The sequence below is a fragment of the Ascaphus truei genome, chromosome 11 (genome assembly GCF_040206685.1).
Source record: "Ascaphus truei isolate aAscTru1 chromosome 11, aAscTru1.hap1, whole genome shotgun sequence".
Lineage (NCBI taxonomy): Eukaryota > Metazoa > Chordata > Amphibia > Anura > Ascaphidae > Ascaphus > Ascaphus truei.
Window position 1 is genome coordinate 18,833,030 of NC_134493.1, and position 25,197 is coordinate 18,858,226.

At 46.4% G+C, this 25,197-nt stretch overlaps 1 protein-coding gene across 5 annotated transcripts in view; it reads left to right on the forward strand.

Annotated features, from left to right (window-relative positions):
- The window catches only part of METTL22 (methyltransferase 22, Kin17 lysine), a 93,007-nt gene that overhangs the window by 48,599 nt on the left and 19,211 nt on the right, over nucleotides 1-25,197 (forward strand). For 3 of the 5 annotated variants that reach the window (XM_075565303.1, XM_075565306.1, XM_075565304.1), the window contains exons 6-7: nucleotides 3,314-3,385; nucleotides 11,282-11,335. In XM_075565303.1, coding sequence (XP_075421418.1) covers nucleotides 3,314-3,385; nucleotides 11,282-11,335 — 126 coding nt within the window. The remainder of the gene's footprint in view (nucleotides 1-3,313; nucleotides 3,386-11,281; nucleotides 11,336-25,197) is intronic. The other 2 variants (XM_075565308.1, XM_075565307.1) reach the window with 2 other exon arrangements.

Genomic DNA, 25,197 nt, shown 5'->3' on the forward strand with positions numbered 1-25,197 from the left:
TAGTATACGGCTCGGCACCCCAAACCCACCTTAGCAAACTTGATACTCTCTACAATTCAATGTGCCGTTTTGTTCTCCAATGCAACTACAACACACATTACTGCGAAATGCTCAAAGAACTAGATTGGTCATCACTTGAGTCTAGGCGCAAAGTTCACCTTTCCTGTCTTGCCTTCAAATATTTATGGGCAAGCTACCCAGCTATCTGAACAAACTCCTCACCCCTACCCCATGCAGCACTTATCACCTGAGATCTGACTCCAAAAGGCTGTTCATGGTCCCAAGGTTCAACAAAGTATCCGGCCGCTCCTCCTCTTACCGTGCACCCCAAAACTGGAACAATCTACCGGAGTCTCTCACATCCACCACCAGTCTAAGTTCTTTCAAAACAAAAGCCGTCTCACAGTTTATTCTGGTCTGTAAGTGTTACATACGCCTATAATATATATTATCTCTTACTGAGCGTGCAATGTCTTATATATAATGTATACCCTGTTCACTTATGTAACTATGTATTGTAACCATATATTATTTGTTATCTTAACTCTATGCCCAGGACATACTTGAAAATGAGAGGTAACTCTCAATGTATTACTTCCTGGTAAAACATTTTATAAAGAAATACTGCGTATGTCAGAAGAACCCTTTGTCTTACACCTACCATCCTCTGATTAATAGCGTTGGGGTTCTTGAAACGACCCTCTGGCGGTGCCGTCAGACGATGCATATGCTTAGACCTGGGGCGGAGCCACACGCAAAAGGTGCCGACACAGGGACCAGCTGTATTATTGTATGCACATCTAAAGCAAATGTTTCTGGGTAGTTTTTTGGTATCGATTGGCATGTTTCATTAAGTTACTACACTATTGAGGTTTTTGTTTGCGCTCGGCTTTCTTTCTACATATACAGTACACATTTTTCTTTGGTAAACCAGTGGTTTCCTCATAAAAGATTACTAAAATATATAAAATATACATGCTTAGTTATAATGCAATAAAATGGAGGGAATACAACATAAATGTAAAAACAACCTAGGTGAAATTAGAAACAGGCAAATGTGTCAATTTGCCTCTTATTTTTTACATTTGTTTTTGAAATGTACCAATATTTCCAATGAAAGTTCCGGGTCAGATTTGAGCGATATTGTCAAGTTTTCTGTACATATCATCACAATGGTTATATTACAAATATCCCTAAATCTTTGCTGTGAATTCCAACTCTGGTTGAAAAATTCAGCCATCTCTAGTGGGAATTGGACATTATCATAGCAACATCGGTGCCTGCCCTGGATGCTCCAACCAGCTTTTCCTTTATCCTATCTCTAGAGGGGATGCTAATTTAAATCTAAATCTCTCCACTTTACCCCCCCCCCCCTCCCTTCAGTTCTAATTGATGCTGCTTTTTGGTGATGCAGACTGTTGCTTCTGGACTTTACTACAGTTTATTTAAGATATTCTTGGAAAATCGTTATTAGTTTTCGAGGCTTAAATCCTGTATTCACATTTTATTACTTGCTTATGTTCATGTTTTATTGATCAAGTCTTACACATTTCTGACCTCTGGTTGATAGGTCTGATAAAGTACTGCTTAGAACATTATACCTGTATACCTTCCAGCAAGCTTGCTACATTTTAGGAAGTAATTTTAACAGGCATAATTCCTATAATTCCTACATTATTCTAACTTTATATTGTACCTCAGCATCAGAATAGCCAATGCTTATTTTCTTTATGCTATTGGGTTACAAATGTAGTTGCAGCAGTTAGAAAATGTTAGTGTAAAAATGCTAAGGAAATCTTCAACGAACACAGAAAATGTATGAATGTGAAAAAGTGTGTGTGTGTGTGTGTGTGTGTGTGTGTGTGTGTGTGTGTGTGTGTGTGTGTGTGTGTGTGTGTGTGTGTGTGTGTGTGTGTGTGTGTGTGTGTGTGTGTGTGTGTGTGTGTGTGTGTGTGTGTGTGTGTGTGTGTCAAAATATAAGAATAAATGCAATATGAGACACATTTTACAATCTGGATTTTTTTAAGTGTTTGTATTTTTCTTTGTGTGCTTTTAATTACATTTTTGGCTTTTTCAACTTGCTTAACCACAGTATTAAATTTAAACCGCTAATGGCCTGCCATATTATGGGGCGTAGCAGTGACCTTCAACAATGTCATTGCTGATGAACCAGTGATTAAGGGGCATTTAACTACTGTATGATGCTCAAATACTGCTCGTTCATTAGTTACCTCCCTTAAAGCAGCAGTCCAAGCTGCCGCATTTTTTATTTTCTCCCCTTTAATATATGCATCAATACAGTCCAAACAATGATACAGATGAGACCACGGGTATTCTAAAGCTTGCCTTAAACTAGCCCGGTTACGTTCTGGGTATGTGCTGGGTGTAACCTGGCTAGTTTAAGGCAAGTTTAAGGCATTTCTGCATTGACTAATGACCCATAGGATTAACACAGCAGGGGTCCCTGGCAGTCCCAATCAGTTTGAATGGGACTGCCAGGGACCCCTGCTGTTAATCTGATGGGCCATTAATCAATGCAAAAATGCTGGGTCTAGTTTAAGGCAAATTTAAGGCATGTATCCAGCATGTACCTGGGTATTTTTGGCGATTGCCACTGGTTTGTGTTAGAATAACCGTGGGCACTACAGCAAGTAATTATCTAAGTTGCCGATCGATCCGTTCTCCTGTGATCGATCGGCAAAGATTTGGCTCGGGGGTTCACTAAATGTCTCAGTGCAGCAGAAGAGGACCAAAGATGCAAAGTTCTGTGGGGAAGATCATTTGACCAGGCAGTCACTAGATACAATTGGTGCACTGCTAGAGAGAGGGCAAGGCTCAAAAAGGGGTGTGCCAGAGCCTGTTTCAGAAGAGGAAGGGGATGTGACTTTGTAAATGGTTGCTATAGAAACAAAAAAATGCTTGTTACATTATAATAGATTAAAAATGTAATTGAGTTTTTTTTTTTTTTTTAAATGCTACAAGTTATTTCCTATAGTACAGAACTGATTTATTTAAAAAACAAAAACAAAATAAACCACATGTACTGTAGGATATTGCTTGGTCTGCAGCTTTAATCAGCAGAATGAGACATTTGGCCGTATATCAGAAGTTCATATGAGCCAAGTCAGGTGGCTCCGAGCGATCTGGTTTTTCGCCACCTAGCTCCGTGAGACCCACAGTTCTGGCAAGTTGTAAGAATACTAATACAATAAATGTATTTGTAATGCGGTGTCTGCATGTCCGGCTGTATGTACATGGTTTATTGTACACTTGAGTTCATTAAAAGCTAACCGGTACTATTCTGTATTTTTAGATGTTGGTGAAGACCTGCTGGATATGTGCGAGAGAAATGTGGCCCTAAATAAATGCCTAACAGAGCCAACAGGTTGGAATCACACGTAATGTGTCATTATTATTATATCTGTATAACACAGTATATAAGAAGGGTTCGAGTAAAACAATACTTAAGTGAAAGAATTCCGCTGTAGCCCATATTTACTAAGCAGTCTTACCATGGGACACTTTCAGGGCACGGAAGACACAGCACATTAAAGTCGATGGGCCGTCCGGTCTCTTACAAAGCTGAACGGTGTCTTATGGTGTTGCATGGTTTAGTAAATAGGGGCCGGTGTGTCATATACGTGTATATATTTATAGACTCAATCATTAAATGTATATCTATACACATATTAGATAGTGAAAACATGGGAAGAAACTGTTTTTAAGATTACGCATTTAAATGTTGTGTTAATATGAATTGATGAGGCGATAAGACTGAGAAATCCTGCGAGTGCATTTGAGAAGCATTTTATTACTGTGACTAAACCGACGAGATATTTCGATAGAACGTCAAAAACAGATAGGGGAGGTGTGTGTGTGTGTGTGTGTGTGTGTGTGTGTGTGTGTGTGTGTGTGTGTGTGTGTGTGTGTGTGTGTGTGTGTGTGTGTGTGTGTGTGCGCGCCACTGGAATGCTACAACAAGATTTGTAGTCACTTGTCAAATGATTGGAAGTAAGGAAATTGTAATTGATGGCAAAGTGGCTAGACAAATATATCCCTTGTTAAGGTGACTGCCATATACTGCACTAGCCAATCATTTTTACCCCAGGTACATGTTACCCGAGTCTTCACCCTTTATCCCAATTTCTGTACATATTCTTCCAGCTGTGCTCCCCACATCAGTGCTTTATTTTTTCATACTGGGCCACCCAGCCCAACTCCCGTCCTCATAGCCACCAACAGGTCAGGTTTGTAGGATATCCCTACTTCAGCACAGGTTGAGACACTGATTGAGACACCTGTGCTGAAGCAGGTATATCCTTAAAGCCTGACCTGTTGGTGGCTCTTGAGGACCGGAGTTGGCTACCCACGATTTAAAGTGACATGACTCAGGCAGAGCTGTGAATGTATCTTATTATGTAGCCACGGTATTTAAGCTCACAGGCATCTGTTTCACAATAGGATTTAGTTGTCCTACCGTTGTCATATAGATACCAGGATGATGCTTATACTACATGAATAAATACGGCAGTTCAGGATATATCACCGTAGCCACTTATCTTTCCATTTTGTGAAGGCATAAACGCAGACATTTTGTTGACTGCGTTTCATTCTTAAAGTAATAGTATAGCTTTGTGGGGTAAGATGACAGATGGTCAGTAAGAAACAGACACCATTTGCAGCAGGAGTGTAATTCACGGTTGTTTATTTTGTCCACAGACTTAAAATAAACGTCACTTGTGGGTACACTGTCCCTTTAAGGCAAAGTAAAAAAAATTAAACCTACTCCACCCAAGAGGCTAACTAAACAAAATAACTTCACTAACTACCCATCACTGGCCAGCTAATCAAACATAAAGTGTAGCAGCAGTTAACTGGGTAGACGTTACCCTCACAGGTGTAACGGTGTTTCCCCCCCACCCCACCCCCAATCGCAGATAGGGGCCATTACAGGGTGTGTGTGGTGCATACCTGCTGGTAACAAGAGGTCTGAGTCGTCCGCAATGACTTTAGGACACAGAATCAGGCTTCTGGGGTCCATACTCCAGATAATACTTAGCAGTGCAGCGCCTCCATCTGCCGTAGGCTCCAGGGATATGGAGATGATCTCCCACAGTAGAACCGATTACCTCTCCCCCCCAGTTAGATCACACACCAGGCTGGAGGTATATTACAAGCAGGAACGGTTTATTACTACAGTCTTTGCAGTAATACAGAGCTACTCAGCAGTCTTCTGCCGGTTACAGTCTCTTTACTCGCAGCTATCACTGGAGATGGTCCCTGGACCGCCACTACAGGCCAAGGGCACCCGCAGCTGTCCTAACTCTTCCCCGCCTCCCTATCGGAGGCAGAGGTATGATCACACTCACTCCTCCCCGCATGGAAGAGCACATGAGTAGGCCCCAATCTCAGGCTCCCAGTCGTGTGACCTGCCTTCAGATGGAAGGAACAACCTAAATTTAGGGATTGTCCTGCCCTTAAGTACAGCCAGAAGGCGGGCACCCCGTTGTCCCAGCTACAACAGGATGTGCCACCCTCTGCTGTTACTCAAGTGCAGTACTGAAGGGAAAACCCCATGATAACTACTGGCAAGCCTGTGAATACCAGGGTTTACTCCCAGCCGATTGGGTAGAATAGTAGCCAGGCGGTACCCCGCTACACAGGTATAGTAATGCAATCAGTGCAGTCCTTTCCAAGGTAGATCTGCTGTGTCTCAGGACTTGAGGCTGACAGCCTTCTCTCAGCGCTCTGTGTGTGAGACTGGCTGTATTCTCAGGCTGACAGCCTTCTCTCAGCCTCTGTGTGAGGCACTGGCTGTATTCTCAGGGTGGCAGCCTTCTCTCAGCCTCTGTGTGAGGCACTGGCTGTATTCTCAGGGTGGCAGCCTTCTCTCAGCCTCTGTGTGAGGCACTGGCTGTATTCTCAGGGTGGCAGCCTTCTCTCAGCCTCTGTGTGAGGCACTGGCTGTATTCTCAGGGTGGCAGCCTTCTCTCAGCCTCTGTGTGAGGCTCTGGCTGTATTCTCAGGGTGGCAGCCTTCTTTCAGCCTCTGTGTGAGGCACTGGCTGTATTCTCAGGGTGACAGCCTTCTCTCAGCCTGTGTGTGAGACACTGGCTGTATTCTCAGGGTGACAGCCTTCTCTCAGCCTCTGTGTGAGACACTGGCTGTATTCTCAGGGTGGCAGCCTTCTCTCAGCCTGTGTGTGAGGCACTGGCTGTATTCTCAGGGTGACAGCCTTCTGACAGCCTCTGTGTGAGACACTGGCTGTATTCTCAGGGTGACGGCCTTCTCTCTGCCTGTGTGTGAGACACTGGCTGTATTCTCAGGGTGACCGCCTTTTCTCAGCCTCTGTGTGAGACAATGGCTGTATTCTCAGGGTGACAGCCTTCTCTCAGCGCTCTGTGTGAGACACTGGCTGTATTCAGGGTGACAGCCGTCTCTCAGCCTCTGTGTGAGACACTGGCTGTATTCTCAGGGTGACAGCCGTCTCTCAGCCTCTGTGTGGGACACGGGCTGTATTCTCAGGGTGACAGCCTTCTCTCAGCCTCTGTGTGAGACACGGGCTGTATTCTCAGGGTGACAGCCTTCTCTCAGCCTCTGTGTGGGACACAGGCTGTATTCTCAGGGTGGCAGCCTTCTCTCAGCCTCTGTGTGAGACACTGGCTGTATTCTCAGGGTGACAGCCTTCTCTCGGCGCTCTGTGTGAGACACTGGCTGTATTCTCAGAGTGACAGCCTTCTCTCAGCCTCTGTGTGAGACACTGGCTGTATTCTCCTTTTATTGCCTGCTCAGGTTAATTAGTTGCACCTACAGGTAGAAGCTACAGTTAGCAGAGGTTAACCCCATCATGCTTGGAAAAAAACACGTTCTAACCTTCTGCTGCATTGAAAGTGTCTCTGACTGTCACATTTGCTAAGTCGAGAGCACAGGGAATAGTGCTCTGCCATAGCAACAGCACTGTCGGCTTGATATTTTAGGCATATGCTGATTGTTGACCATTCTGTGCATGTTTAAGGCAGAACACATTACTTGCTTCAACCTCCTTGACCCTGCCATGTTTAATAAAAATCAATTCAACTTATTCGGAGATATCTTTCCAATGTAAAAGCCTGAATTTGAGACCATGGTACGTTTATAAACCTGTGTGTATGTGTGTGTATACACACACACACACACACCCAGTACAATCCGCATTGACATTTAATCATGTATACGACAAAGGTAAATGCTATACATTTTGCGTGAGCGCGGACACAGAGGCACACGCGCGCACACTGGCACATACAGGCACGCACACAGATATATATATATATATATATATATAATCAAAAAATAAATAGATGATACCGTTCTGTGGCTAACGAAATGCTTTTATTTGTGCGAGCTTTCGAGATACACTGATCTCTTCTTCCGGCGATGTTACAATGAATGAAGCAAGGATAACTTGAAAACAGTGTCTCTTGGAATGTTATCTGTGCTTGTCCTTCCCCCGGTGTGGATGTGTTTTATGGCTAGAGAACTGTTTTCAAGTTATCCTTGCTTCATTCATTGTAACATCGCCGGAAGAAGAGATCAGTGTATCTCGAAAGCTCGCACAAATAAAAGCATTTCGTTAGCCACAGAACGGTATCATCTATTTATTTTTTGATTATTGAAGCTCGGCTAACACGGTACTGATACCTCTACATGTATATATATACACACACACACACACACACACACACACACACACACACACACAGACCACACACACAGACATACACACACACACACACACACACACACACTCAGAGACATACATACACACACACACATACAGACACACACACATACAGACACACACACACCCAGTACAATCCGCACTGACATTTAATTATGTATACGACAAAGGTAAATGCTATACATTTTGCCTGAGGACGGATGTGTAAACTTGGATCCCAGGATAAGGCTGTTACAAGTCACACAGACCTGGCACCTGTAGCCGGTGCCAGATAGAGGGGGGCCGGCAGGGCCATTTGGCTTGGGCTCAGAGGGGTCCTCAAAATGTATTTTAAAAGTGTTGTGTTCTATATACTTATTATAATATATAGAACACAATAACCGTGGCGCAAATAAGCACCGATCAGCAGTTAAAGGGGAGGGAGGGATGGACTATGTAGAGATAGGGAAGAAGATAGAGATGATCGCTTATCGGCTGACGCAAAATGTTTATTTTATTATCAAATCGGTGGGGCTTTGTTGTGTTAACTGAGAATAGTGACAGGCATTCTCGTATTACTTACCCATCACACTGTGTATAGTGGGTAAGTATTGTAAGCGTGAAAAAATGTGACTTTTGTTTTTTGTCAGACACCCACGGTTTACGGATTCTAGAACTTCTAACAAAAAAGAATGGAATTTGATTAAAATGTATGTATTGAGTAAGCAGATGATAGCGGTGCTACGTAATCCTAATTGCGTTTTTTGAAGCTGCGGAAACCACACTTTGAATCTTGTAGGAGTGGACAGTGTTGAAACATAACATGCAAGGAGGTGATATTATACTTTGGAAGAATTCAGCAAATGCAGTCCCCAGAGATGTGAGAGTTTAAAGAAACACGTAACTGTTTCACACCATGCCATATCGAAAACAAGATGGTCTGCACGAATCGATGCAGTTAAACCAGCTGAAAAACATTTATCCGCTATTTGGGCTGCTGTAGATGAGGCAGAATTTCTAAACCTTCAACCACAAATCCATGTGCACGTGTAGAATTACAGTCTATTAATCAATATTTGGATACATTCAAATTATTATTATACATTCTTTTATCAACGATATGGATTGAAATTGTAACCTTACTGCGACAAACAAATGTATTCATTGAAGCTCATAATGCGACTCTGGATGTCGAGATGAAAAACGTACACAGCCTTATTTCAAAAATTAGACAAATCTGTGAGGAATGGAATAAAATACTTTCAAAGTCAAAGCAAATTGCAGGAAATTCCAATAGACTTTCAAACAACCCGCAGCATTAAAACAGTCCGACGCCGAAAAACATTAGAGAATTAACTTCTTTTTTTTTTTTGTTATTATTATTGGTTCGGTTTTATCTGGATTGACATCGCGTTTTAAGTCCTTGCGCGAAATCTGCAACTTATTTGTAATCCTGTGACTTTGAAGGATTTAACTGACGGACAAATAAAGGCCTCCGCACAAAAGTTACAACAGAAATATGCTAAAGAAATTTCACACGAAGTATGCGATGAACATGTTTTTATGAAGAAAATTCACAGAACAATCTTTAATTCAGAACCAACTCCAGCGAATTTGCTACAGAACATATTGGAAACTAATTTGATTGAGTGGTTTCCAAATTTGTCTGTAGCACTTTTTTTTGGAGTATACCCACTTCTGTTGCTTCTGCGGAAAGAAGTTTTAGAGTTATGAAGGAGAGTGAAGAATTTTAACAGATCTACAATATCTCGAGAGGCTAAATGGGCTATCAATTCTTCACATTAATTCTGACGTTGCGTGGACAATAGATTTTTCAACGATAACAAGGAAATTAGCATAAAATAAAGCTCAGAGCATTTTTAACATTTTAATTTGTTTCATAGTTACATCGTTAAATAGTAGATGAGGTTGAAAAAAGATATACGTGGAACGCTGTGCTCACCACAAACAAGGCGGGACCCTGGTACTGAGGTGGGAATGGGTATAAACGCCACCCACAGCCACGGGGGCACGTCTGGAGTGCGGATGGTCAGGCAGCCGGGTCAGGATTGGAGAGGGTAGAATGGTTAGGTACTTGCCGAGGTCTGATGTAGGAGCCGGTAGAATGGTCAGTGTCTGTTTAGCCGTGGTCAGGGGTTGGAGCCAGTAGGAGCGAAGAGCAGGATTGGAGAGATGCGGAAGGTCAGAGGTAAGCCGGGGCGGTAAGCCAGAAGTGCGGAGTCCAAAGTAATAGCCGGGTAGGTACACAGGAGGTCAATCTGAAACAAGGAGCTAGGAGGCAAAACAATGAACCAGGAAGTGGGAGAACAGCGCTAACTGGAACTATGCTCAGCCAAAGTGCAAGTGGCACAGCTGAGCATATATGGGAGAGCATGACCAATGAGAGAGGGGGCGGAGCTGAGGCGCTGATAGGGAGACAGACACAGGAGACAGGTGGGCATAATAAGGAGTGTTGACACGCAGCTTGGGAGCGGTGCACACGTATCACGTGTGCGCGCCGCGCGACGTTGATGCGTGTCGCAAGCGGGAGGCGGAGCCAGACTCCAACGTCAGAAAAGCTCCTGCGGGAGCGCGCACTGTAAGGACAGCAGGGTTGTGCGAGACATCAGGTAAGGAGGGAGTGCGCCGGTAGGCACGCGCTCCCCGATTCCTTACAATACATCCAGCAAGTTCAACCTATGCAAAATTTAGATGACAGATACTTTATCCTATATCCATTCTTACAGTATATTGATCCAGAGGAAGGCAAACAAAAAACCCCAGTGAAATATCATCCAATGAAATCTCTTAAGGGGAAAAATAAATTCCTTCATGATTCCAATAATTAGCAATCAGATTACTCCCTGGATCAACATCCTTTGTGTTGGTTTATAAGTAACATTACTTATTTGGTATATCCCTGTATACCTTTCCTTTCTAAAAAGATGTCCAACCTTTTATTGAACAGATCTATTGTATCTGCCATCACAATCTCCATGGGTAATTAATTCCACATTGTAACTGCCCTTGCGGTAAAGAACCCTTTACTTTGTTGCTTGTGAAATTTCCTTTCCTCCAACCTTAAGTGAAGACTCCATGTCCTTTGTACTGCCCGTGGGATGAACAGTTCTTTTGAAAGCTCTCTGTACTGTCTCCGAATATATTTGTATATAGTTATCATATCTTAGATGCCTCTTTTCTAATGTAAATAAATCTAATTTAGCTAGCCTCTCATAAGTTAGATTGTCCATCCCCTTTATTAATTTGGTGGCTCTTCTCTGCACTCTCTATAGTTCCTTAATGTCTTTTCTAAGGAAAGTAAGAAACACAATTGGGGGATCATTAATAAAAGTCTCCCGGCTTCAAACTGGGGGAAAACATCTACACCAAAGTTATCCAGGAAACACATTCCCATTGAAACCAATAGGATTTTCTTGTATAAATGTGGTGCAGCCGGGAGACTTTGCCACATGACCCCTGTTGGCGCTGATTTAAGCCTCCTCGTGACCCACTCGCATGTCTCAAAATCTGGGCCTTTGTCAGGGAACTTGACTGACATCTTTTCTGATTTCTTGAACATAGGAGGTGAAGTGAAGGTGAAGGAACTGGACTGGCTGAGGAACGAGTTTAGTTCAGGTAAATAAATTACATCATTTTACAACGGCTCCAAATTGCACACGGTTTTTATTATGCAAATTTGCTTTTCACTTTTCTAACAAAACTGTTCGGCCAATTCTGTTGACACAAATTTTGTGGAAATTGCGTTCAACTACGGGGTTAATGCTTTTTTCTGTCAGGTGTGCCTGCAACACATCACTGTGCTGTGTTAACTACACAATATCCCACATTTGGTTAGGTTAGAACCAGAGAAGCAGGATCTGAGATCCTAATCAGGACTGATTTGTGTACCTAGGAAACGCACACAAAACTGTTTTCTGTTTCCTTATCTAAACCACATATAAATTCTTCCTTTTTGTAATATATATGTTGGTTTTTCCATTGTACTTTGTTTTTCATCCTCACACTTTTAAAAATATAGGAGTATAATATCTGTGAGATATAGAATAATAGGTAGTTTGGCACCAGATATGAAGCTTTAGGGATTAAAACTAGAGTTTGTAAGGGCTATGTAAAGGATTCGTATAAATCACATTATTCTGGACTATTGTATACTGTAGGGTAAATCTGGGTAAGGCCATGGAACCCAGAGAGAGTTCAGTTCTATAAGATGACCTGCATTGGGAAAGTGTGTGCCCGGAAGGCCATTATTTAAGTAATAATCCCTGAAGAACAGGGCATTACTGGCCAATAATGCCCTGGCTGGAAGAGTTGAAGGCCCGAAGCGAAGCCGAGGGACTTTAACCCAGCAAGGGCATTATTGGCCAGTAATGCCCTGTTCTGGGGGATTATTACTATTACAGTATACGCTAAATGTAGGCTTATTTCATAAATGCAAGAACACAGAAATCACCAGGCGCTCCTGCGGGTGTTCCAGATGGGAGGAAATAATACAGTATAGTAAATGCAGAATATGAAATAGATAATAAAGATAAAATAATATACGACCAGTGTCAGATTGCAGCTCGACCTTCAGTGGATCTTCCTTATAGATCCTTATATAGTTGCAGTGTCCAGGAGTCAGGGAGCGCAGACACCAGGATGAACATATGAGGAGAAAAAACAATAACACAGATGATAGTGCAATCCTGTATGATAGGGAAATGATGCAACTGGGACTGGGAACTTATACAGTGGATAAAACAGATGAATACAGATAGCCACTGCTATAATCCCATGGGATGGGAGGATGGAGCAAAATAAGATGTACACATGACACAGTGGTTGAAATTAAGAATAGCCACACAGGTGTAGAAAATGGCAAAAAAAGGTTTAGTTGCTGAACATCAGGGGGCACACGGATGCAGTGGGAACTTACAGACAAGCCCCAGAAATCAGGCAATGGAAATAGAGCTTAGTCTGTGTCCGTTGTGGGAGAGATAACCTGTATGCGTAGTGGCTGCTGCAGGGGGGTCAGGCTGCGCCGGCGCTTCCTCCACTGTCAGCCACCGCAGGACTTCCGGGTTAGATTCTCTCCACCAGTCTTCCGCATCACGTGACTGCGTCACACTGCGGGCACAGCAAGCTTCTTGGAAAACTGGGATAACAAAACTAATCTTTCTTAATTGCAAACACACAGCAAAATATTCCAGGCCACTTCTCCAATGGGACTGAATCTCAGGTGAATCACACAAGATATTTTTTCTCCTCATATGTTCATCCTGGTGTCTGCGCTCCCTGACTCCTGGACACTTATTTCATAAATAATAGACACTTTTGTATAGTTAAATAGATTTTTTTATTCAAATAAAATGGTAAATACATGAAACCACCTCTATATACGCTTACACTGCAGATATCTATATACACACACTGCCGCCCCCTCTGTGTACACACACACACACACCAGCTCACACACAAACTGCTGCTACACACAAACACACAAAACAGCACACCACACACAACATTTTGCCTCTACACACACACACACACACACACACACACTGGAACTCTAGACACACAACACAGCACCTCTACACACACAGCAGCAGCTCAACACACACACAAACTCTGCTGCCACACACACATGCTACACCCATAAACACTGCTACTGACACACACACACATACACACACTGGAGCTCTATACACACACACACACACACACACATCAGCTCTACACTCACACAAACTGCTGCTACACATATGTAGCCAGGTCCCCCTCTGTCTGTCGCCCCCCCCCCCTCACCTGGCGGGCGATCGCGGGTGCCACCGAGCCCCATGGCGGACCCGTCGGTCGATCGCTGGAGTGGGGGTGGATAGGTGTGTGTGTGGTTGCCGGGAACGCGTGCGGCTGGTTGCCAGGGCAGCGGTCCCATTGCGAAGCTCCCGGCGGCTCCCGTTGCAGGGCGCCGCCATTGTCCGTTGCATTGCGCATGCGCAGTGAGAACCGAGGAGACGGGAGGCCCCCTGAAGCTCGCGCATGCGCAGTGATCACGCGAACGGCATAGCCAATCAGGAGAGGGCTTACAGCAGGGACTACATATCCCATGAGCCTCAGGAGCGCACCACATACCCCAGGGAGCCAATAGGGCTACAGCATCTCCCTGCAGAGGAGAATAGATACTTTTCGCGGGGTTTGGAGCACGTCAGTCGACGTCAGGAGCAGCTAGGGGAAGGAGGTAGGGTGCAGGAGTCAGTGACTCCCTGCACTAGGCCAGCAGCCCCCTAGGCCCCAGATAGTCCTGAGCCACCAGAAGCTTTGAGTGTTTCAGGGACAGGCCCCAGGTTAGGGAACCTGCCCCTTACTATCCAGAGTCAGTTAGGGACACAGCGGACGCTGCACGTCCATCCAAAGGTTTGGGCTCAGACCACCGCTGCAGCAGCCATCCGAGTGGGATCGCCCCGGACGGTAGTTCCTGTATTCAACCATCATCTGATCCTTTGTGAAATTCCTTGGCAGGCCTTGGCACTGGAGTGCTCGGCAGGTAACCGTCAACAAGTGCACCAACTATACCACATATTCATACAGGACATAGTGGCTGCGCAGTCACACATACATATCTCCCTTGGGAGGTGGGAACATTGAGTGTGGGTACTGGACACGGGGTGGGATCACCCGGTGGAGGTGGGAGCGTCCAGCGAGACGAAGTAGTTAGTGTCTCCTCTAGAGAGGGACACCTGTTTATATATGAATAAGTACGTTTGCGCCAGTAAAGTCATTGGTTATTTTACATGCTGTGTGTGGAGTGATATATATATATTTGTCCTGCGAGGAACAACTCCCCCTCTGGTGGGAGCCATCACAGGTGGAGGCGTTGCACCACGAGATTGTATTATATGTTTGTACCCCAGGCTCCCCGAGCGGAGGCTTAGGCCCCTGAGAGCCACACAGGTATACACAGCAGGTAGTAGCGTCTGTATTCACAGGGAATACCCGTTACATTTGGAGGCGCTGCTGAGATTCAGCCCTGGGGTGCCCTACTCAGTAATTCACGTAGTATCCTATCAGTCAGCATGTCTGCGCTCACGCCCCAACAAGTGGCCGACTGGGCCGAAAACCTAGGAGAGCTCTTGCGACACGTAGTCGCCGTAGACAGGGTACCTGCCGATGTATCCATGTTTACAGTCTGCAGCGCAGTAAGGACATTACCTGGTCTGGCGGGAGCCCGCCTCATCAGCAAGCACTACACCATTGACCAGCAAGAGAACAACCATTCGTTCTGCATGTGGATGCCAGTCTCAATGGACTGGGCGCTGTCTTGCATCAGAAGCACCCCGAGGGTCTTCGGCCTGTAGCCTACATCAGCCGCAGTCTGACACCCAGTGAACAGAAATACCCTGTACACAAGCTAGAGTTCCTGGCTCTCAAATGGGCGATCACAGAGAAACTTCATGATTACCTCTATGGTGTTACGTTTGAGGTAAGGACGGATAACAATCCCCTCAAGTACATCAATACTTCAGCCAAGTTGGAGGCAGCAGGGCACCGATGGATGGCAACCCTATGTAACTACAGATTCTTTCTGAAGTACAAGCCGGGGCCTTTGAACATTGGAGCTGACGCTCTATCACGACGACCAGGATTAAGTGCTACTCCCGATGATGATGAATGGGAAGAGATCCCCGGGCCCGGAATGCGAGCAATGTGTAGCATAGCGGCCTTCATCAATGATCAGGTGGCCTTCTATGGACTACGAGTTGCAGATTCGTTAGGATGCCAGTCGCAGGCTATCCCAGCCGCCTACTGCGATCCCTAGGGAATGAACATAACCCATGACAAAGTCATAAGATGGAAAGACTTAGTGGACTATCAAATGAGAGATCCAGTAATCAGCATCATTCGGCAAGCTGTTCAAAGAAAGAATACAGCTCTACTGAAAAGTGCTCCCCGAGACCTGATCGCGTTGCTAATGCGTGAGGTGGACAAGTTCGAGATAGACAATTTCTTGCTCTATAGGGTAGTCCAATATCACAACCACCCTGATAGGCGACAACTACCCCAAAACTTGAGATATATGGTGTTGAAGTCTCTACATGATGAGCATGTGTAGAGAAAACCGTTTCTTCTGGCCCAAGATGCGGGAAGCGGTGGAACAACACTGCCGCCGTTGTTCCCGGTGTGTCCAACGCAAGACTTTGCCTACCAGAGCAGCACCCATGGCCCATCTCAAGAGTTCTGGTCCGATGGACCTGGTGTGTATGGACTTTTTGTGTATTGAACCCGATACCAGAGGAATCTGTAACGTGCTGGCCATCACGGACCATTACACCCGGTATGCTCAGGCCTTCCCCACGAAAGACCAGAAGGCCATCACAGTCGCAAAAATACTATGGGAGAAGTACTTTGTTCACTACGGTCTTCCAAACCGACTACACTCAGACCAAGGGCGAGATTTTGAGAGCACTCTGATCCGAGAATTACTCAAAATGCTGAACATTGCCAAATCACGGACGACTCCGTACCACCCCGAAGGAGACGCTTTGCCAGAACGATTCAACAAGACCTTGTTGGACATGCTCGGAACCCTGAAGGGTGCACAGAAAACGGAATGGAGTCGACACGTTGAGGCTTTGGTACACGCGTACAACTGTACCCGCCATGAGTCCAATGGATTCTCCCCATACTTCCTCATGTTGGGCGGGAGGCAAGACTCCCAGTAGATGTGCTGAGAAAGTGTAAAGCTTTAAAAGTGAGGAGGAGAATTGAGTGTGTGATACGAGATTTGATGGGAAGCCACAAGAGGAATTTCAGCAGGGGAGACGCTGAGACAGATTTAGGAAAGAGTAGAGTGATTTTGGCAGCAGCGTTTAGGATAGATTGTAGGGGAGACAGGTGGGAGGCAGGAAGACCGGACAGCAGGAGGTTACAGTAATGTAAGGATCCGCGCTGCGGGTACACCCGCTTCCAGCGCCTCCTTACCTTTGCTCCGTGCTGCCCAGGCTCCCCGGCGGAGTGCCTCACTCCGTGCGGTCCCCTCCACGGCTGCTCCCACACTTCCGGGTCGCGCGCGTCACCCCTACGGGCGCGCTCGGACCCAGGCTTCAATTTGCTGGCGCCGGGCGCTTGACTTACGCGCTTCCCTGCCCCTGCTCCATCAGGTCCGCCCCCCAGGCCCTTCTCTCTTATTAGGCTCTTCCCGGGCTGTTCCTCCGCTCCTCCCCTTGCTCTGACAGGTCCCAGCTGCCCAGGCACCTCTCCCCTATCAGGTCCTCCATCGGGCCGCTCCTCCATCCCTCCCCTTGCTCCGATTGGCCCCAGCCTGCCAGACACTTCTCCCCTATAAGGTCATCCCTCGGGCCACTCCTCCGTTCCTCCCCTTTCCCTGATAGGTCCCAGCCCCCTATTTAGTCTTCCCTCACCATTTCCTCTTTGCTCTGCATAGCTTATGTACCTTGGTGCTGTCTGCTGTTGCCTGGCCCCTTTTGTCTTTCAGTTCCTTTTCCTGTCCCTGGATATACTGCTGACCTCCCTGGATATCGACCTTTGGCTTTGGACTTCTACTACGCTGCTCTCTGGAACCCTAGGATTTGGCTTTGGACATCACTTCTCTGCAGACTTCTATATCCCTTGGACACGGGTTACGGGCACTCTACTACGCTGCTCTCTCCACTCCACGACCCAGGCTTACGGACACTACTACGCTGCTCTCTCCATCCCACGACCATTGGCTTACGGACTTTACCTTTCTACGCTGGAACTGGCAAGTACGGTACTCATTCTATTTTTGTTACCAGGACCACCTACGCTACTTCCACACTCCGGCCGTGCCCCCGTTTACTGCTAGGTGTGTGGTATTACTCCTTTCCACCTCAGTCCCGGGGATTCGTCTGGCTTGTGGGCAGGCCAAGCGTTACATTATGCAGAGCCCATCAGACCCAGACCCCCCTGAGGGGGAAGATACCCTAATCACTATCGCCAAACACTTTACCTTTTTGGACAACCAAGTTACCGCTCTTAACCAACAGGTTGCTACCTTAACCTCTCAGATTCCCCAGCTTAATGTCTCCAGTTCCGTTATCCCTCCCACTGTCTCCCGTGAAGGAACAGGTTCTTCGGAGTTGCGTATCCCTACGCCCAGTAAATACGCGGGGGACCCGCTAGGATGCCGTGGGTTTTTAAATCAGTGCGAGATACAATTCGACTGTCACCCTCTCGCTTCCCCACGGATCGTACCAAGGTCACTTATGTTTTTTCCCTACTCACCGGGGACGCCCTGGCCTGGGCTTCACCAATCTGGGAGCTGAAACCTGACCTCACTTACAACTTCCCTAACTTTAAAAGAGAATTTTGTTTAGTCTTTGACACTCCTAGATGTAGTGATATGGCTGCTTCCTCCTTGTTCCACATTTCGCAGGGTCGCAGATCAGTGGCACGTTACGCTCTGGAGTTCCGGACTATCACAGCTCAGACTGATTGGAACGATGGGGCACTTTCCGCGGCTTTCTGGCAGGGACTTTCGGAATCCTTAAAGGACGAGCTGGCGGCTTGTGAAAGGCCATCCTCACTGGAGGCCCTAATCGCTTTGTGTATCAGAGTGGATCAAAGACTTCTGGAGAGGCGGGCTGAACGTCAACGTCCTCGTACTTCTGTTTCCATGTCTTCTAATTCTAGGTCTCCTGCTCTTGTTCTACCAGCATTGGATGCTCCGGAACCCATGCAACTGGGCAGTCATCAACTTCCTTCTATGGAGCGACTACGTCAGAGAAACGAAGGCCTGTGCTTCTATTGTGGATCCCCTGGGCACATCTTGCCGCGTTGTCCCTTGAGGCCCGGGAAACGCCACCGCCCAGTGAGGTATGAGGGAATCTCACTGGGTACCATCTCTTCTTTTCCCTCTCCCGCACAGGGTCTTCCTAAACGCATCTTACTGCCTGTTCTCCTTAAGTATGCCAGTATCCAAACTCCCGCTCTGGCCTTCCTCGATTCTGGGTCCGGAGGGAATTTCATAAATCAGGCTTTTGCTATCCAGCACAACATCCCACTCCGGGAGAAGGCCTTTCCGGTCGGATTGGAGGCTATCGATGGTCGACCCCTGCAGCCAGCTTTTATTTCCTTGGAGACACTGCCTATTGAACTTTCTATGAATGATGGACATTTATAACTAATTTCCCCTTCGATTCAAATCATCCTGGGCTTACCATGACTGCAACTCCACAATCCCATCCTCGATTGAACTGCCGAGTTCCCCGTTCAATGGAGATCCTCCAAGGTGGAATCGTCTTCTCCGTCCGCTGCGGTATTGGCCGTCTTGGAAACGTGTCCCCCGCAAGACGCCACTCTACCGGGCGTCTATTCGGAGTTCCTGGATGTCTTCAGTAAGGCCAAATCCGAAGAGCTTCCCCCTCATCGCCCTTTCGACTGCCCGATTGACTTAATTCCGGGTGCTCCTTTTCCTAAAGCCAGGTCATATCCATTATCTCTGCCTAAGACGGAGGCCATGGCCGAGTATATCACAGAAACCCTTCAAAAGGGCTTCATCCGGAAATCCACCTCTCCCGCCGGAGCAGGATTCTTTTTTGTAAAGAAGAAAGATGGGACGCTGCGCCCGTGCATCGATTTCCGTGGCCTAAACAAGATTACCATAAAAAATCGCTACCCTTTGCCTCTTATTCCGGAGCTCTTCGACAGGCTGCAAGGTTCGACGATTTTCTCTAAACTTGATCTACGGGGAGCTTATAACCTGATTCGCATCCGCAGTGGAGACGAGTGGAAGACCGCATTCAACACGCGCAGCTGGCACTATGAGTACCTGGTGATGCCATTTGGGTTGTGCAATGCCCCTGCAGTCTTCCAAGACTTTATGAATGAGGTTTTTCGTGATCTATTGAATTCTTTTGTGATTATCTACTTGGATGATATCCTTATTTTTTCCAAACCCCTCGAGGAACACATTCTCCATACCAAGATGGTGCTCTCTCGTTTACGGGCCAACAAGCTCTACGCCAAGAGGGAGAAGTGTGTCTTTCACCAATCCTCAACTACCTTCCTGGGATACATTGTCTCGGATCAAGGGTTCACCATGGATCCGGAGAAGCTCAATTCTGTACTCGAATGGCCACAACCTAACTCTTTAAAGGCGATTCAGCGTTTCCTCAGTTTTGCAAATTATTATAGGAAATTTATTGCTGGTTTTTCCACCTTGATAGCACCCATTACGACCCTTACCAAAAAAGGGGCAGATCCTTCCTCTTGGCCATTGGAGGCCAGCCGGGCCTTTTGAGTCTCTTAAAAAAGCATTTGTCTCGCCTCCCATTCTGCGACATCCCGTCCTCACCCTCCCCTTTACCTTGGAAGTTGACGCCTCCGACATGGGAGCCGGTGCGGTTCTCTCTCAAAGAATCACCCCCGAAGATAAACTACACCCCTGTGGGATTTTTTCTAAAAAAAATGTCTCCAGCAGAAAGAAATTACAACGTGGGAAATAGGGAGTTGTTGGCCATCAAGATGGCATTACAAGAATGGAGACATCTTCTGGAAGGAACCAAGGAACCCATTCCGATCCTGACAGACCACAAAAATCTTTCTTCCATTGAAGATGCTCGTCGCCTTGGGCCCCGTCAAGCTCGTTGGGCGTTGTTCTTCTCAAGGTTTAACTTTATCATCTCTTATATTCCTGGGACAAAGAATATCAGAGCAGATGCGTTGTCCCGTCAGTTTATCACTGAGGATAGGTCACAGGAAGTCCCAGAGAGTATTCTGTCCCCCCAATTGTTTATCTCTGCCACCTCCTTTGACATTCTGGATAAGATTTTGGAGTCTCAAGCACAGGTCCCCGAAGGGCTAGAAGTACCTGATGGTCGTCTTTACGCAGCCCCACGTTTTCATCTCAAAATTCTTGTTTGGGGTCTCTCCTCCAGATCTGCCGGCCATCCCGGGTTTAAGAAGACTATGGATCTGATTCGGTGAACCTTCTGGTGGCCCAATATGATTAAGGACATTAGAGCATTCACCTCCTCTTGCCCAGTCTGCGCACAAAATAAATCTGTCCGTCAAAAGCCCTCTGGTCTTCTACAACCTCTCCCGGTTCCAGACCGACCTTGGAGTAACATTGCCATGGACTTCATCGTGGATCTTCCCCCGTCTAAAGGTATGGCTACTATTCTTGTAATTGTTGACAGATTCTCCAAGCAAGCTCATTTTGTTCCCCTCAAGGGTCTACCCAATTCTAGTACTTTGGCTGATATCTTTGTAAAATAAATTTTCCGTATTCGTGGCGTCCCGTGGTCAATTGTCTCGGATCGGGGTACTCAATTTGTTTCTAAATTCTGACGGGCATTTTCCCAGAGATTGGGCATTACCCTTCTATTTTCCTCAGGCTACCACCCCCAAACGAATGGGCAGACTGAACGCATGAACCAGTCTCTTGAACAGTATTTGCGTTGTTTTTCTTCCGATTCTTAGGATAATTGGGCAGAGTTACTCCCTTGGGCAGAATTTGCGATTAACTTTTTAAAAACCGAGTCCACTCAAGAATCACCGTTTTTTGTAAACTACGGATTTCATCCTACCCGTCTTCCCATGCATTCTCCCAGGTCCGGAGATCCTGCAGCAGATGATAGGGTATCCACCCTACAGGGGTCATGGAGGAAGATTCAAACAGTTTTACAACAGTGCGTGCTAAGACAGAAGAGACAAGCAGATAGGCTTCGTCAGGAGGCCCATAAGTTCGTACCTGGAGATAAGGTCTGGCTTTCTTCTAAAAATATCAAACTGAAGGCCCCAACCCCTAAACTGTCTGCCAGGTTTTTGGGTCCTTTCTCTATTCGGAGACAAATTAATCCTGTGGCCTATCAGCTTTGCTTGCCTCCTATGAAAATTTCACCCGTCTTCCATGTCTCACTGTTAAAAACGTTTATCCAAGGCAAACGATTCGCTCATCCTTCTCTTCGGCCTCCTCCCCCCATTGTACCAAGACAACAGGCGTTCGAAATCCAGTCCATCATAGACTCTCGCATCTCCAGGGGCAAGCTCCAATTTTTGGTTCACTGGAAGGGATACGGACCTCAGGATCGTTCTTGGGTCTCGCATGCGGATCTTCACGCCCCAGCTCTACTCAAACGATTCCACCAAAAATTTCCCCTCAGACTTTTAATGGTTCGTCCGGAGTCCGACCCTCGAGGGGAGGGTACTGTAAGGATCCGCGCTGCGGGTACACCCGCTTCCAGCGCCTCCTTACCTTTGCTCCGTGCCGCCCAGGCTCCCCGGCGGCGTGCCTCACTCCGTGCGGTCCCCTCCACGGCTGCTCCTACATTTCCGGGTCGCGTGCGTCACCCCTACGGGCACGCGCAGACCCAGGCTTCAATTTGCTGGCGCTGGGCACCTGACTCCGCCTCCTCTGACGCGGCGCGCGCATCATGCGCTTCCCTGCCCCTGCTCCATCAGGTCCGCCCCCCAGGCCCTTCTCTCCTATCAGGCCCTTCCCCGGGCCGTTCCTCCGCTCCTCCCCTTGCTCTGACAGCTCCCAGCTGCCCAGGCACCTCTCCCTTATCAGGTCCTCCCTCGGGCCGCTCCTCCGTCCCTCCCCTTGCTCCGATTGGCCCCAGCCCCCTATTTAGTCTTCCCTCACCATTTCCTCTTTGCTCTGCATAGCTTCTGTACCTTGGTGCTGTCTGCTGTTGCCTGGCCCCTTTTGTATTTCAGTTCCTTTTCCTGTCCCTGGATATACTGCTGACCTCCCTGGATATCGACCTTTGGCTTTGGACTTCTACTGCGCTGCTCTCTGGAACCCTAGGATTTGGCTTTGGACATCACCTCTCTGCAGACTTCTATATCCCTTGGACACGGCTTACGGGCACTCTACTACGCTGCTCTCTCCACTCCACGACCCAGGCTTACGGGCACTCTACTACGCTGCTCTCTCCATCCCACGACCATTGGCTTACGGACTTTACCTTTCTACGCTGGAACTGGCAAGTACGGTACTCATTCTATTTTTGTTACCAGGACCACCTACGCTACTTCCACACTCCGGCCGTGCCCCCGTTTACTGCTAGGTGTGTGGTATTACTCCTTTCCACCTCAGTCCCGGGGTCTCGTCTGGCTTGTGGGCAGGCCGAGCGTTACAAGTAATCAAGACGGGAGAGAATGAGGGCCTGAGTCAGAATTTTAGCAGTTGAGCAACAGAGGAAAGGGCGTATCTTTGTGATATTGCGGAGGAAAAAGCGACAGGTTTTAGAAACGTTTTGAATGTGAGAGGAGAATGAGAGAGAGGAGTCGAGTGTGACCCCTAGGCAGCATGCTTGGGCTACTGGGTGAATGATGGTACTTCCATCAGTAATATAGAAGGAGGAAATAGGGCCAGGTTTGGGAGGGAGTATGAGGAGCTCTATTTTTGCCATGTTTAGTTTAAGTCGGCGGAGGGCCATCCAGGATGATATAGCTACAGACATTCAGAAACTTTAGTCTGTACCATAGGTGTAAGGTCAGGGGTAGAAAAGTACATTTGTGTATCGTCCGCATAGAGGTGATATTTGAGCCCAAGAGAAGTGATTAGGTCACCTAGAGAGGGTGTGTAAAGAGAAAAGAGAAGGGGTCCCAGGATAGAGAGATCGATAGAGGAGGAGGAGGTGTTTGCAAAAGAGATACTGAAAGTACGATGGGAGAGGTAAGAGGAGATACAGGATAGAGCTTTGTTACTAATGCCAAGAGTACGGAGAATGTGAAGGAGAAGAGAGTGGTCCACAGTATCAAATGCTGCAGAGAGGTCGAGTAATATGAGCAGAGTGTAATGACCTCTGTCTTTGGCAGCATGGAGGTCATTAGTTATTTTACTGAGGGGTGTATATATATATATATATATATATATATATATATATATATATATATATATGTATACATATACACAAACACTCATATTTTAAGTTATGGTGGGTGAAAAAGGCAACAAGAAACCTCCACCGTATAGCATATAGCAAATAAAATGATCACTTTTGAGCACATTCACGTCTTAGACAGGTCTGCACCCCTGCCTTTCATCATTATCCCCAGCATACAGTGCTTCCACTGCAGCAAGGGATTCTTGGAAATGACATGCAAATGAGCACTCAATGTGTCACCTTTTGCCTGCATCCATTTTTACATGGAACCCTTGTAAGCTAATGCTCGCTGTTCACAGATTTTAAGCACAGAATGGGAAATATATATTTTTTTTTTTGTATAACGGTTACCTTTGTACACTAAAAAAATAGAATGAACAAGCACTCACCCTGTCGACTATAATTCAGCTGGAGGGGCTATGATCCTGCATCTATACCGCAAGATGCATACAACTGTACTTCTGTACACTACACATATGCAGGATAAAGGTTTCTGATCTTACCTCACTTCTTTTAGATAATTGTAGTGGGTGTCCTTTTTCTGTGTAAGGTGCAGGCAGTTGAAGTGTGGCTGGGATCCCACTTCTGCCACCTAGTGTAACTTAGAGCTGGATATCTTCTTGCCGCACTGTTCTAATAAAGTCTTACCCCAGACATTATAGCATGATAAACTGCTTTATTTCAGGTTGCAAACGCACAACGTTGTGCGTTTGCAGCCTGCAGATAAAGCAGTTTATCATGCTATAATGTCTGGGGTAAGACTTTATTAGAACAGTGCGGCAAGAAGATATCCAGCTCTAAGTTACACTACACATATGCCGCAGTTCTGAGCCTATATTCCTGCATTTTTAACCTCTGCAACATGAGTCTAATAATTTCAAGGCAGTACAGAGCAGAGTTCAATTTTCTACCCTTTTTGCTGATTAAAGCCGTATTTCATTCAATATCCCATGTGGTTTCTTTTAATAGATCAGTTGTGTAATATTGTTTCACTCTTGTTATGCCCTTTGTAATTACTGTCCTTTGTTAATGTATTTTAGCTTCCTTGGGTTGCTATTGCAACAATTTAGGAAGCCACCACACTTCCGCTTTTTAATTATTCAGCCATATTGGGTACCCTGGGCCGCAGGATCTAATATTGAATCAGGCCCCAAGTCTGTCTAAGGCCGTGCGTATAGTGCCCGCGACGGGCGACGGCGATGCGACGTCGCCCAAAAACAAATACATTGCCGCCGCTGCCGCGTGCGCTTATAGTAAGCGCGAGGGAGCGACGCCAAATTTGGAATCTGGCAATATTTGATTTTTCAAGGGCTATCGCCTGATGTGACAGCCCCTGAACCAATCAAACGCCAGAAAGCCCGCAACACCGCCGCAAAGCAAAATATAACTTTAGCGCGGGCACTATACGCGCGGCCTAACTATTGACAGCCTGTTTTAAAGATTTAAATATTACAAATGTTACATACTGGACAAGGCAACCAAATAATAAATAGGTACAGTGCAGATGCAATAAAGGGTAACATTGTAAAATCGCAAACACATGGTCTACTGTACATGGTTTTGAAGAACGGCAAAGAAAGTTGTGTTTTGGTGACCCGCTTCATCTTTTTGCTCTAAACCAGG